General features: G+C 48.8%; 2 protein-coding genes across 2 annotated transcripts in view; one reads left to right on the top strand and one right to left on the bottom strand.

The window, feature by feature from the left end:
* Positions 1–449: 449 nt before the first annotated feature.
* Positions 450–6,113, bottom strand: CCDC177 (coiled-coil domain containing 177). The gene is made up of 2 exons (XM_036384760.2): positions 5,984–6,113; positions 450–5,310 (listed from the first exon to the last, which is right to left on the bottom strand). Exon 2 carries the CDS (start codon positions 5,300–5,302, stop codon positions 3,404–3,406), a length of 1,899 nt encoding a protein of 632 aa, XP_036240653.1. The 5' UTR covers positions 5,303–5,310; positions 5,984–6,113; the 3' UTR covers positions 450–3,403.
* SUSD6 (sushi domain containing 6) overlaps positions 5,268–14,458 on the top strand; it is a 93,222-nt gene continuing 84,031 nt past the window's right edge. The window contains exons 1-2 of the mRNA XM_036384761.2: positions 5,268–5,334; positions 7,111–7,255. The gene's annotated coding sequence lies outside the window, so the exon portion shown is untranslated. The remainder of the gene's footprint in view (positions 5,335–7,110; positions 7,256–14,458) is intronic.

Here is a 14,458-nt window from a genome sequence, read left to right as displayed (position 1 = left end):
GCCCAGATGCCATTAAAGCCTAGACAATCCACATAAACAAGAATTTCTAAACATGCAAAATGTGTTCCATTGTGTTCCAAAATTCCTCCAGAGGTCAGCCAAAAGAAACTGCTCTTTAGTCAGTGCTTCTCCTCCATGTTGATTGCTTTTTTAGTTCTCCCTAACCTACAGCTCAATTGCAAAAACACCAAATAAGCCCCATCTAAAAGGGCCATACTTTTTACATGTGACCCATGGTTTAACTTCTGTTCCTACAGAAATCCAGCAGTAGAATTCCTTCTCAAATAAACAAAAGCATAAGCAGACCTGAGAAATACCTCATGCCTCCATCCAAACTGCTGACTTAAATTTTCCATGCTGCAATTTTAAACTCATAAAATTCACTGAATTTCATGGACTTAGGACTTAAACCACTACAGAAATAAAAAATATCCATACACAGATCAGTGTCTTTTGAAAAAAAAATATTTTTTCTCAGATTGCACATTCAAAACTTGAGCTGTACACTGCACAGTAGAGGAACACTAGTTTGCCAATCCAATTACCTTCATGTAGGTTTGTGTTGATTAGTTCAGCTGTAGCCCCAAGGTGTCAAATTCAGTCAGCAGCAAGAGATGGACCCCAGGTGTAATTACAGTCAGTGGCCAAGACATGTCTCCTGGGCTGCAGAATGTTCTCCGTCTGGAAATGCCCTTGTCAGAGGGAGGTTTGGACAGTCTTCAGGTAGATTGCAGTAGAGCTTTAGGGAAAACATGCTCCTCCAGCTAGAGGCTGCCTGCTCATTCACCCATCACCATTTGCCTTCTTTCCACTGTTTCCCATCTCTCCCCCTTGTCCCTCTGCTAAATTAACCAAGCAGTGAATTTCAACCCCAGTGCAATGACACAGGAAGCAAAACCCTTCATATATGTGCTGGCAGGCTTTCTCTCCAGCCCCAAAGGCTACAAATCAGATGAAACATTGGCTATGCTGGAGTCACTGCAGGTTTTATCCCAACTCTAGTGCTGTGAGGGAGCAAGGGCAGTTTTGCAGTGGCTGGATTTGAGCCACTGACTATCTCTTTTCTAGGTCTTTGCAGATACGAGGGCACACACAAATCACTGAGGCACGGACAACATGTGAAGTCTGTGTTTTCTCAGGACCTTGTCCAGTGTTAGAACAGGATTTGTTTCACTGTTCTAATTGCTGCCTTGAGGATGAGGATAAGGGGATAGCCTCCCTGCTGGAAACACTAATGCAGCTGTCCTTTCCACAGTTACCAGATTTGGGTGTTAATGCTTTTCACTGAGGGATGTTTTACTTTAATAACCACTCAAATAAATAAATAAATAAATACATACATAAATAAATATTACTTTGTATTTTATAAGCAACATTTGTCCAAAGTCTTTGAAGTGCTTTGCCAATCAGAGTCTTACTATTTCCTGTGAGTCCCAGGAGCCCAACTCTGCTTCCGTTTATATCAACAGGAGCAGGTCCAGCCTCTGAGGACTTGCCTGGCATTACACAGTGAGCCAATGACTGACAGAGCAAACACTGCTCAGGTGCCCTAATTACTACTTTCATGCTGCCTGCCCTTAACACCACCAATCATACTTTGATTCAAAGATCAAATCTTATAAAAATAAAAAAAAATACCTATGTCTTAATTTTCAACGCTGTGTAATGTCTCTAACCTTGCAGGGCATCAGTGTATTTGGTCTATTGTTAGTGTTCATTTAATAATTTCTTTAAAGCCTTCTAGGAGGGCTCTGACCCGCTGTTACCTCCTTGGAAATTCTGGTAAGCAATCAATGCATGCTAGACTGCATGTCTGTGCCATATGTCAACCCTCTCCTGGCTGTCTCTTCTACTATGTTCTATGTCAGAGACATCCGCAAAGAAACGAGATCTTGTCTCTTCTTGGTGCTTCTCCTCCATGCTCCAGGTCTGACTGCTATCACCAGAGCAACCCAATCTGGCGTCACAGATGGTGGAACGAGAGCTGATACTGCCCGGAGCCAGAAAAAACCAAACCAAAGTGCCTGCTTCAGATGTGTGCTTACAACTCCAACTCAACAAAGAGTACATGTGGAAACCTGGAGCAGAATGCTGTTGTACTTGAATGCTGTACACAGGGCACAGGTAGGTTTTTCACATTTCTGGTGCATTTAATTGCAGAAGAACTTAGTTCCCCCTAAATAGTATTGAGTTAGCTCTGATAAAAAAGACATGATCCTCATCTAAGAGAATCTGTAATGTACCTTATTTTGTGCATCTACTCTTTCTTGTGCTCTATATAAGAATACAACTCTTAGCACCAGTGGCAGAGAAATGCTGCCCTGCTCAGTAGACACTGATAAGAGCTGGGCGAACGTGTCATTGTATGCAGCTCATGAGAACTATAAGGCTGGAACTCTGGAGAACATCTGGTCCAACCTCCCACTCCAGATAGGGCAAATTGGATAAGGTGGCTGAGGATCTTCTTGAGTTTTGAGAATTCCTAAGGGTGGTGATTTCCATTTACAAGTGACCTCTGTGTTTCCCCAAAAGTCCAGATTCCACAGGTTCATTCATTTTTATATCTTAATGAACAAATGGCTTGTGTGGGTGCTTGTCAGTTTGTGGACTATCCACAAATTTCTCTCCTTTTCTCCCTCCTCTAAAAGAAAAGAAGGAATTCTATGGATGTTTGTAAGAGAAACTTCAAAAGGAGGAGGAGGGGTGAGGATACCTTGGGAGGGGTAACAGCAAAAAAGAAATTGTGTTTGCAAGCACTTTCAGACAGCTTCTGCCCAGCTCTGATCATCATGTCTACTTACATGGCCTTGATCTGTGCTTTCCCTAGCTTGGTACTGGCACCAGCCAAGGGGCACCCAGGTATATGGCATTCTGTACTCCAGCCTTCCTCATCTTCAGCATGGGATTGCAGCAGCTTTGAAAATGCAGTCCCGTAACTTAAACCAAACTGCCTGTCACTCCAGGCAGAATCAGCTGGGGTGGTTTTGGTTTTTATTCAGCAGGCTCTAGTAGTCAGCAACCTCTGTTTGCATTTCCCGCTGGAGAGTGCAGCTGTAGTCATCTCTGTAAACAATCAATCAGTAACTCAGAGGCTTCAAGCAGATTTTGCAGCCCTCTCTGAAAAAACAATGCATGTGCTTGTGGGGTGGAGGAGAGAAAAACTTGCTTCCCCTCTGTAAAGATGACGAGGTCAGTCTTTAAAACACACCCAGAATGCAAAATGTATTTAAAACAGGATGTGAAATAGCTGCCACATTTTTGTGCGGTACCCTGCTCCCCCAAAATACGAAATTAGGGTGGATGTTGCTTTTCGTTGTTTTTTAAATGCTCATGCCGAGGAGCTTTCTGTCACATTATGATGGACAACCAGCAGTGCATCCTCACTCATCCATGACAAGATCTTTCATTTCTTACTAAGTTGAGCATGCAGTTCTGCTTCGAAGGCCATCTTGTCAAAGGTGCGCATGTTTGTCTCCTCCCGCACCTTTTCCCGGACATGGAAGGATGCTCGAGCAACAGACCTGGCATTTTCTAAGACAGTCTTCTTCTCCTTGAAGATCTGCTCACTTCTCTCCAGCTTCCTCTCTATAGAGAGGAGAATTTCCCTGCGCCGTAAGTCCTCGTACTGTTCCACCTTTTGCTTGTTCATCTTCTGCACTTTTTCCTTTTCCAGACGGCTCAAGACCACTTTGCGGGCTTTTTCTTGGACAGCCTCTTCGGCCACCTGGGCAGCATGCTGGAGCTTTCTCTCTGTCTCTCTAGCCAGTGCTTCCAAGTGCTCCTTCTGTTCTCTTTCCTTCTTCTCTGCTGCCAGTTTAGCTCTCTGGATCTGCATGTCCTCACGCCTGGCCTTCTCCCTCAGCTCCTGGTTCCTCTTCTCCACAAGCTGCTCGTAGTTCTCCTGAGCCTTTGTCAAACTCATCTTCAGGGATGCCTTCAGCATTTCCTTCTCTTCTGCCTCCTGCTTGGCCAGTTCCTTGAGCAAGGCCTCATGCTTCAGCTTCTCTGCTTGGTTGAACAGTCTCTTTTCCTTCTGCAGCTGCACCTCCTTTTTCAGCCTCTTCTGAGCAGCTGTGGACAGCTTCTCTTGCAGGAGCTGCTCCTCTCGTTCCTGGTGCTCCTTCTTGACCTCTTCCTTTGCCTTCAGGTTGAGCTCCTGATGGAGTTTTTTCTGCTTGTCCTCCTTGATGGCCCTCTCCAGCCTCTCCCTCCGCAGCCGCTCCTGCTTCTCCGCTTGCTCCCGCCACCTCTCCTCGCATACCAGGAGCTGCTTCTGCTTCATCAGGGCAGCTTCCTCCTGCTCCTGGTTCCGTCTCCCTCTCCGCTTCTCCACCTGGCTCTCCCACATCCGCTGACCCTGCAGGAGGGCCTTTTGCTTCTCCTTCTCCTCCTGCTCCTTCCGCTGCTCAGCCAGGCGCCGCTGGCTGTCCCACTGCAGGTGAGCTGCCTGCCGCTGCTCCCGCAGGAGGTTGGCCTCCTGGTGCTTGGCGATCATCAGTGCCGCGATCTTCTTGTCCCTCTCTGGCACCTCTGAGAGACCCTTCTTCCTCTTCACCTCCCTGACGATCCTCTCGACTCTCTGGGCAGTCTGTGGTGAGTGGCTGAGGTCGCCCAGGCTGAAGCTGCGCCCCAGCAGAGTCCCATTGGCGGCGGCTACCCCCCGACCCCGGCCGCACACCTTGCCCCCGCGCTCCCGCAGGCTCTCCCCGCTGTAGGACGACGAAGCGCCCGACTCAGAGGAGGTCTTGCCCCAGCTACCCTCGCGGCGCTTCTGCAAGGAGTCCAGGGAGTGGCTCTTGCCCTTGGCACCCCTCGATGCCCTGGCCTTCCCCCCGCCATGGGTCCGGGGCCCGCCGGCAGCTGCGGCCGCAGCCCGGGAGGAGACACGGGCGGCGGGCGAAGGCGGCAGGCTGCCGAGGGGCCCGAGGATCCGCCTCTTCTCCTCCCGGATAATCCTCTCCCGCTCCTCCCGGCACTGCTGCAGCTTGCGGCGGCGCTCCCGCTCGTAGGCCTCGTAGAGGCCGGCGGCCACCCGCATGGAGCGCCCGGGCGCCTCTCTCAGCAGGTCCCCCAGCGCCCGCGGTAGCAGCTCCACGGGCCGCACGGCGCAGCGGGCGCAGGCCTCCAGCGACCGCGGGCTGGTCAGCACGTACCGGCTGCCCTCCGCCGCCGCGCAGTCGAAGTTGTACAGGTCCAGGTGCAGCAGCGGCGACTGCTCTCCAGGACGGGCCGGCTCTCCCCCCGCCGCCCCCCCGGGCGCCGGGCAGGGCTGCGGGGGAGGCTCGGCCGGCGGCTCCACCATGGCTCGGCCTGCGGGGCAGAGAGCGGCGGCGGGTGAGCGGGCGGGCAGCGGGCGCACAGACCCCTTTGTGTCCCCGGGGCAGAGGCGAGGAGCGGCTGGGAGGGGGCGGCGAGGTGCGTACCGGGGGTGCCTGGGCTGGGCTGCGTTTGTGCAGGAAAGGGGCAGGTCGCAGGCCGGTGTTGGGCACCGAGGGGCAATGTCCGGGGGCGGGGGTGCCCGGGGCGGAGAGCCGTGTTTGGGCGGTCGGGCACAGGGGCGTGGTGCGGGAGTCTTCGGGATGCGCGGGTTGTGAGTGCGGGGGCGTTTGGGGTGACGGGGGTCGTTCAGGGTCCTCTGGCAGGTTCGGGCAGTGGGCACAGAATCGTTCGGCAAGGAACGGGGATGCTGGGAGGTGCACGGGGTGCGTCTGGGCCGGGAGGGCAGTCTGGGCTGAGGGTAGTCAGGCTCTGAGGATGCTGTAGGTGCGCTGGGCTTGGCGGACTGGCGGACGAGAGTGTCCGCGCGTGAATGGGTGATCGGAGAAAGGGGTGCCCGGGGGTGTCAGGCAGGGCTGGCAGCGGGACCGAGACCTACTCCCGGGCCGGGGGTGTCAGACAGGGCTGGCAGCGGGACCGAGACCTACTCCCGGGCCGCGGCGCAAGACGGAGCCCCCCGCCCGCCCCGGTTCCCCGCGGCACTCACCGGGCGGGCGCGGCCGCAGCCCCGCTCTTTGTCTCGGTGCCGGCGGCCTCGGGGATCAGGCGGGCGGCGGCGGCGGCTCGTCCATGGCACCCCGGGCCCCGCGCGGCGCCCCCACCTGCGGGGCGGGCACGGCGGCGGCGGGCACGGCGGCCGCCCGCAGGCTGCGGCGCCCCGCGCTGCCCGCTGCAGCCCCGCGCGGGGGGCGGGCGGAGGCGGGAGCGGGGGGAGCCCGCCCCGCAGTCCCGCCGCGCCGCCGGGCCGGGGGCAGCGCTGCGGCCGGGCGGGGACCCGCCCCCGCCTCCCCGCCGCGAGGGGCCGGGCCCGGCGCTGCTGCGGAGAGCGCGGCGCGGGGCTGGCTCGGGTGGTGGGTAAGCGCCCGGCCCGCCAGGAGAGTGTCCTTCCCTGCAGGCATCCCCACTCCCTGTGTGCGCATCCCTTAATCCGTGCGTCCTGCCCTGCACCTGCCCCTCCGAGCTCGCGTCTTTCCCTGCAGACTGTCCCTAAATGAGCGGCACTTTCACGGTCGTGCCCCCTGTTTTGCATTGTACCTGCACACAAACAAGCCCATCTGTATTTACCGTTAATATAGACAAGGATAAAAAGGGTGTAAGAAGGAGCAGGAGATGCTAACCCAGTTTTACAGATGGCAAACTGAGCCCCAGGGAGATGAAGATGCCTGCCTTGGGCTGCCTAGGGAATTCACGCCAGGGCTGGAAAGGAATGGCAAAGCTCTCAGATTTCAGTTCAAAGCAGTTTCCAGCCATGAAACCTTATTCCCTTTTGTGCTGGTGTAAGCTATTGCTTGATGCAAAGATGTGTCGGGCTGTACAGTACACCTTTTTGAGTACCCAGTTTGAATGTGGTGCTTGCAGTTACTTTGAAATATCCCTGGTTTCTACAGGAATCCTGGGCTCAACAGCCTCAGTGGAGTTGAGAAATGCTTTGCTCTGGAAATACCATTCAGCCAAAAGAGGATCACTGCTGCTTGTGGAGCTGCAGAGCATCTGTGCCACTTAGTGGAGCAACTCTTGATTTTTTCAGGCAGAGGACAGGAGTAGTAAATGCACCATTAATCACTGTGTTATGAAGTCAATGTTTTTCAGCAATTTCTCATTTAACTTCTACAGGTGCGCCTTAATATGCTTTGCTTTAATAAGGAAGGATATGGTACTTCCCAAACAACTTTCCAGGATGGCCCAGGACAAGGATACAGAGCAAAAGAAGGACCCAAAAAGGCTTGGGAGTTCTTAGCAGAAAGCTGATGAGCAGAAGGTTGGTTGTCATTTCATATTGTACAGGCAAAGACTGTGCTGATGAATGCACAGGGTAATGATGCATCCACAGCAAGTGAGCAAACTCCACCAATAAGCCATATTGACTGATCTGATCTCATTCATTCATCATCATGATGGTCTGCAGGGGGCAGTTATAAAGCTTGGTTATTAGTCACATGAAAAATCCTCAGGCCAGGGAACAGCTCTGCCATGTGAAGAGCCCAGCCTTCTGGCTGATGGAGCTAACCATCAATACCTGCTGTGGCACTGTAGCTGTCAAGCCATAGCTGTGTTCCCTCCTCATGGGCAGTATTAAGCTGCTAAGTGCATATGCCAGATAAGGTGTAGGCTCCTCCAAGCTTTTGGCATGTTGCTATTTCAGCCTTCATCAGGACTGTATTTGGGCCTTGATCTTTTCAGGTTTCCATGTGTATCTTTGGGAGATCTGTAAGTGGTCTCCCAAATGCAATTAAAAAGGGATTTATCAGGAGATTTTTAGAAGCAGCTGGATGTGACTTTAGGAGACATTAACACACACTATCCAAACACAGAGTCATATCCCTATCTCGTCAAGACTAAAGGAGTTTTGGGGTGGGGAAGGAGGAGATCATTGGAGGAGTTGAAGTGGATCGCTGCTCGTGAGTCATTTTCCCAGACACACTTATAAAGCCTAATTCTCTGTTGACTAGATATGTCTAGAAATCTATGTGCTCAGGTGGAGCAGTACTATAACGTTATGCTTTAATAAACATTTCTAATTTTGCATCACTACTAATGATAGCAAGAGATGTGGGGCAGTGGAAAACTGGAACTACAGATTGAGTGGGTGGAAATTTTTGTATCACTTCAACAAATTCTTCTGGTTCCATTCCAGAAGATTCCATTGCTCATGTACTATTTACTTTCTTCCCATCTAACTTTAAAACTGCCCAAACCTGGGTTCTTCCCTGCTCTCTTCATGAGAGCTATTTCACAACCTACTACAGCTCTTGGTAAAAGCTTTTGAGTAACCTTCAGCTTCAGTATTTTCCTCTCTTTGTTTTCCCTCTCTTTGTTTTGTCTTCTCTAAGTAATTTGCACTCCCCTCCTGCTTGGGTGTATGCCTTACAAATGTTTGTAAACTGTTTCTATGTCCCCTCAGAGACAAGAACACATACTGTCATCACAAATCCAGCCCCCCACGGTTGCACAGGGAGCTATCACCTTCTGTCTCCTCCCAGTATGTCAGATTCTCATGGTAGCCACAGCCCTGAACTGAGCAGTGGGTTCCTGCCCAGCACTCAGCTTTGTGTTGCCTGGCAGGGTAGCTCTGTGCACATTCCTGGTGCTGGTGTGTTGCCTTCCTCCTGTCTAGCTAATTTCTTTGTGTCCCCTTCTCTAATTTTCTAGCTCTCCTAAGGCTAGATCAATATAGTTTCACTTTACAGAACTCTTCCCTCCTCTGCCAAGAGGAATGTTAGTTGGTGAATTATTTCATCCTTGCTAAATAGCCTTTGTTTTCCAGGTTGAATCCTATCTTCATCTAGTTTGCAATTTCTACTCTCTGTCTCAGGCTTTTTATACTGTTGTTGGGACAACCCTGACCTACTGTGTAGCTACCTGAACTCTCAGCCTATTTCCCTCTTCCTTAGACTCTTCCTGGTTTTGCACCAGAATATTCCTGCACCTTCTAAGCCCTGTGGATAAGGGGAAAGTGACAGCCTTGGGGAGAGGAGAATAGGGAGGCCTCTGACACAATTTTTGCTAGCATCTCCCAGGCATATTGCCCTTCTCTTCCTAGCTGCTGCTGGGACACAGGCACCAAGTATCTGCCCAAATATGTCCCTTCCCTGCCCAGCTGCAGCTCCTGCCCCTCTTCCAGAACACACCAGTGCCTCTCCAGCCCAACCTTCTTTTGTCAGCTGGATGGTTTAAGCACTAATTTAAAACTTTAATGAGGCACTCAGTCTAATGTTTTACTGATCCCCAGCACCATGGTATCCTTGGTTCCTTCCCTCTGAACAGCCACTTGTCACATGCCATAATCCTTTGTTTACAGTCCTGCAGCTCATCCACCTGAGTGATTTTACAGCCTGCTCAGTAATAATGCTGAACATAAAGTCCCATTTGACTTTATACACTGGGCTAGCCTGATAGCCAAGGTCCAAAGCCCAGCATGCCACAACATCTGTGTAACAACCTGACACAAGCCAAAGTCCTGTGTGAGATTTCAGTGTTGGTTCCTTTTTTATATTTCCCACACTTTGCCTTTGTTTTTGTCGCTCTGTGCTTCTGCTCTGCCTGCAGTCCTGGCACAGCTTGCCTTTACCTTCCTGCATGGATGGCAGGATGGGCATTTGCTTTCCTCCTGCCATCACAGACTGCCTGCTGAGAGACGTGGCAAGGCATCCCTCCTCTGTTGCCCCCTGTCAGGCTGTTCTGGTGTGGTGAGTGCACAGCATCCTGAGAGACTTCAAAGTAACTGCCCAAAGCTGAGGCACCATCCCCACAGCTCACAGTCCAGAGGCTTTGCCTAATGTTGACATCTGTGGCTGACCCTCACTGGGGTCCCTAGGGAAATGGAGCTTCTGGCTGGGGCAGCTGCCCAGAGCAGGGAAGCAGAGAAGAGATGGGGCGTGAGGAAGTAGCTGGGAATGGTGACATATGGTGGGGGGTGATGCAGAGGGCTACTGCCAGAAGCAAAATGTTTGGCAGCTGCTGGGGACAGACTTGCATTGCAAATACTATAGCTTTCACTCTAATATAAAGCTGGAGTCTGAGGCCAGTGTGCTGATGGTGAGTTGTTATTTCTGTTCATCTTGCTGGGAAACACCATGGTGTGTGCTGTTTGCTGTCTCACTGAAACCAGTCAGTCCTCAGTAATGAAAAGATTTTGTTGGTCCCTGGCTGAAGGAATCTGCAGAGAATTGTCTGTCTCTGTGTTGAGGACTGGCAGCAGTCTTGCTGCATGGATGCTTTCTTGGGGTCATGCTGAACAGCTCTCTATTTGGCTTTGTGCAAGTTTGGCACATCTGCAGTAGTTTTGTATTTGGATAAACCTAGTCAGCTACCAGGACTGTTTGAACAAAACTATGGTAGTCTGGCAGAGAAAATGAGGGGAAAAAACCTTGTCACTGCATATTTCCATGGAAACAAGTATAGGTATTAGGGTAGATTTTATTTGGCTTTCAAGATATTCTGTTGTCAGTGGTTATTTCTGGAGCAATTAGGATGTTGGCGTATATTGGCAGAAACCAAACCTCAGATGTGTATGTTGAACCTAATGCACGCAGTTCTTCTGGTCAGGCTTGGCTTCTTTAGGGAACTCATGGGTCATGAGGGAGTTATGGAGCCCTTGCACACAGTGAATCATGGAGGATTTGGCCCCAAGGTCATAGAGCAAACTTCAGATGAGGTAAACAAATAGCTGAAATGAGTATGAAGATGTCTTTGTTATGAGAGGTCAGAATACACCACTGGAGTGATCCATGCAGGACTACAACCTACTGTGTGCACGGGCTACTCTCCATATCCAAGTAGCGCAGTGACCCAGAATAGGCTCTAATAAGCAAGGGCCATTGAATGTAAACTCAACAGGAAGGCTATATCCTAATGCTACTTGGTTACATTTTCAAGCTGAAGCTGAATGCAATTACATCCCATTCATTTACTTGAAAACTGTTGGTTTTGAGCAAATGATCACTCTTGCATGCTGCTTCAGTTTCCAAGCTGCGCTATTTATTCTAGCACAGCCTGGGAATCACAACATGAAGCTATTGAAGAACAGTGGGAAATGTGACATTGCTGGTGATGCTCTTCCAGGGAAGTAAAATGCAAAGTGTAATCAAACAGAACAAACTGTCAGATTAAGACTGGAGATTTTAAATTATTTTTGTTTAAACTAATCTGAGGTGTTCATTAGCTGAACAGTAAAATTATTTCTCTTTTGGTATGATTTTTACCTTCACCACTGCTTGGATTTTATCAGTTAGGTATTTTTAGAACTGAAAAAATGTCACATCACTCCTCCTTGGCCTATTGGAAGCCACATCAGAACACAGTATTCTAGGATATAGTATTTAATGTTCCAATTTAAAAATGAGCTGCTTTTCCATTCCTAGATTGTACTTGGTCTTGCCTGATGGTGCTATGCCAAGGAGCTGGCAGCCAGCAGGAAGAGATTTGCTGTTTCCTTCTGCTCTCATCTGGCACAGCAGGGAGCATGAGAGGGGTCAGGAGTTGGAAGCTGGACCTTTCCTTTTTTTGTTATCCGTAAACCCATGCTTATGGAGTGCAAAGGATGTATATGGGGCCAATGCACTCAGCCTGCATTGGTTTCTATTATGGCCTGAAGAGAAAGGCAGAGAGGTGTTAAACCCGTGATGCCTGCTCTTGAATTCAGGAGAGCTAGAGGACAAATATCCTGCTCATGAAGGCAAAGTGAACACACACGGGCAGGGTTGCATCACTCTCCCACATTAGGTCCAGAGGAAGTAGCCCAAGCCTGAGTTGCCCCTGCTGTTTTAACACTGTTTAACAATGACCTGAGCACCAATGCTGCCATGACTTTGGCCAAAGCCCCTTATGAATAATTCTGTTTAATTATGGGTGAATGTCTGCAGCTGAAACCTACTACCCATAATGATAAGATTAGATTTAAATTCCTCAAATTATACCTATAGTTACACGCTTAGATTTTGGAGGGGATAACCTCTATTAATCTTTTACAGCATGAGCAGGGATTCTGAATTCCTTAGGCATCAGAGAGCACCTGTCCAGAACCCCAGAGGCCATACCAGTTCCAGTGCAGTTCAGAACCCATCATGTGAATCGCATGTCAGCAAAACCTCCCCAAGGGGGAAACTGTTCTACCTGAAGAATGAGTAATTGCAACTGGAGACAGTGCCAAATAGATTTTTCTTTTCCATTGGGCTGATTTCTGGGAATAAAGCCAACTGGAAGACTGCTAGAAGAAAATCTTCCTAACTGATCATATTTGCAATCAATTTTTTATGCCAGATGTTGTCTCCAAAAATATGAAAGTAAGCAGACAGTAGTTCTAGTATGCAGCTTGAAAAGGGCTGATTTTTATATAAGGAAAAGAAAATTAAGATTTGCTGCTTTCTTGAGGTGTACAGAGTCTGTATGTAGCCAAACAATGCAAAATCATGAGGAAAGAACGGGTGGGAATCCAAGAAGTTAACAAATGTCCCATAACAAAAACCTACTGTGTAATAGAAAGACTTCTACAGCTACCCTTAATTGTGAAGAATTAGTCAAGAGAAGCCTGACTTTATAATTTAATTTTCAGAGTTGACAGAGGAGAAGTTGAGAGTAAATTGGGTTGCTTTTTGGGCAATCGTGGAACATGAAGTTGTTGGAAAGCAGGAAGGGTTGAGAACAATGGATGTTAGACAGGAACAGGTTCAGTTCTTTGCTTGTCACTTTTTTACTAAGCAAATGGTGTAAGTTGGTATCTATGGGATCTGTACCACCCTCTTCCATCTGTGAAGAGGAATAATAGCACCTTCCCTAAGCAGTGCATAGTCAATGTGATAATGAAGCTGAATAACAAGTACATTAGATAAACTTGGCAGTGGGAGGAATTTAAGATGGTTGGAAGGTAACTTAAATTGCTTACAGGATTTTATGGTGAAGGAGGTTTTGTCCTTCATCATCTTAGATCCCCTTTACCTCTTTACTGTAGCACATAAGCAGTGATGCAGCTACTGTATCATTGAACATACTAAAGGGGGTGGGATGATGGATAGTTTACCATAGCAGTTTTGTAGACTTGGTGCTTCCTATATATGTGTATATAGGTCAGATCCTGCAGTTTCTCTCCTTGAACTAACAGGCTCACTGTACTCAGTGATTTGGGTTTTGTTGTACAATTTTTTTTCTTTTAACTCTCATGCTTTTTGGCACAGTGTAGGGATGAGATTCGTGAGATTGTGCCAGTACAGGTCCATGGCACTGAAAAACACCACAGTGAGATAACTGTGCAGGATGGCTGCTGTACAGTGGCACTGTGTGCAGGCAAATTGTTCAGCTGGGTTTTGAGTGTCATTCCCTGGGACATGGCATGGGTGCTGATTGTACCCAAAGGAAGCAAATGCTAAGAAGGCAAATGTGATCTTCTGGTTTATTGGGCAAAGTGTCTCTGATAGCAAGGGAGGACACCACTGTTTTGCAAGGTACTGAGGAGACCCTGTGCAGAACACTGTGTATTATTCCAGTGTTGGGAAATCCTGGAGGCAAGATTCTGGTGTTAAAAAAGATTAAATTGAGTTTGAGACAGCAGGGCTAGTTAGGATGATCAGTGAACCAGTAAGCTAGCCTTAGGACAGGGCACTAGAAGTGCTTCTATCTTTGAGCCTATAAAATGAAATTTGAGGCAGGATGTGGCAGACCTTTAAAAATATGCAAAGGAGCAGGCAATTTGCTCAGCCAGTGCCTTTCATGTATCCTGCATTTTGCTGTGCTAACCTGGGGACATGTCACAGTCACCCTCAGAAATGCAGACTCTGAAGAAACAACTCCTATGAAAATCAGGGTGGTTTGGTTGTTGACTTCAACTGTAGCAAGACCTACAGGAAACTCCCTTTTCCTTGCTCTGAACATTTAGCCCTTAAGTGAAGTGGAATTAATACCATTGTGCTGTGTGGCTTGAAACTAGCACAACTGGAGCAGAAGTCAATTTGCTGTATTTGAAAGAAAATTAATTAAGGCCTCATTTGTTTCCCTCAGAGAGAAAAGCTCTGGGTAGCTTCCAGGAGATTTTTTTTTTTTGAGCTTCTCTTGTACAGGCCTATATGTACAGAAGAAAGTAGTGCAGCTTCAAGACCCAAATCCCTATAAACTCCAGGGTATGAGCTGGAGCTTCTTGCTCCCATGACAGCATGACAGCCCTGGTGACTGCTCCACAACTATATGCTGCATTTCAAGTCACAGAAATAAAAAAAAAATCTCTTAATGCAATGCATGTTTGTGGTACTCCAAGAAAGGAAATGTCATGGCAAGGATGGTGCTCATAGCCAGGTTTAGCCTTACCTGTTCTTCATCAGCAGACTGTGAACTCAAGTGCCCTAACAAGGCAAAAGGGTGGATGGTGTGCCAAGATTACTCTTTTATTCTTGTTTTTCCCATGTTGCTTTAATAGTCTTTTGGAGATGAGCTGCTCTATTTACATCTACTCTGAGTATTAATAATGAATAATGCC

The sequence above is a fragment of the Molothrus ater genome, chromosome 6 (assembly GCF_012460135.2).
Source record: "Molothrus ater isolate BHLD 08-10-18 breed brown headed cowbird chromosome 6, BPBGC_Mater_1.1, whole genome shotgun sequence".
Taxonomy (NCBI): domain Eukaryota; kingdom Metazoa; phylum Chordata; class Aves; order Passeriformes; family Icteridae; genus Molothrus; species Molothrus ater.
This window is presented reverse-complemented; position numbering and strand designations above follow the sequence as displayed.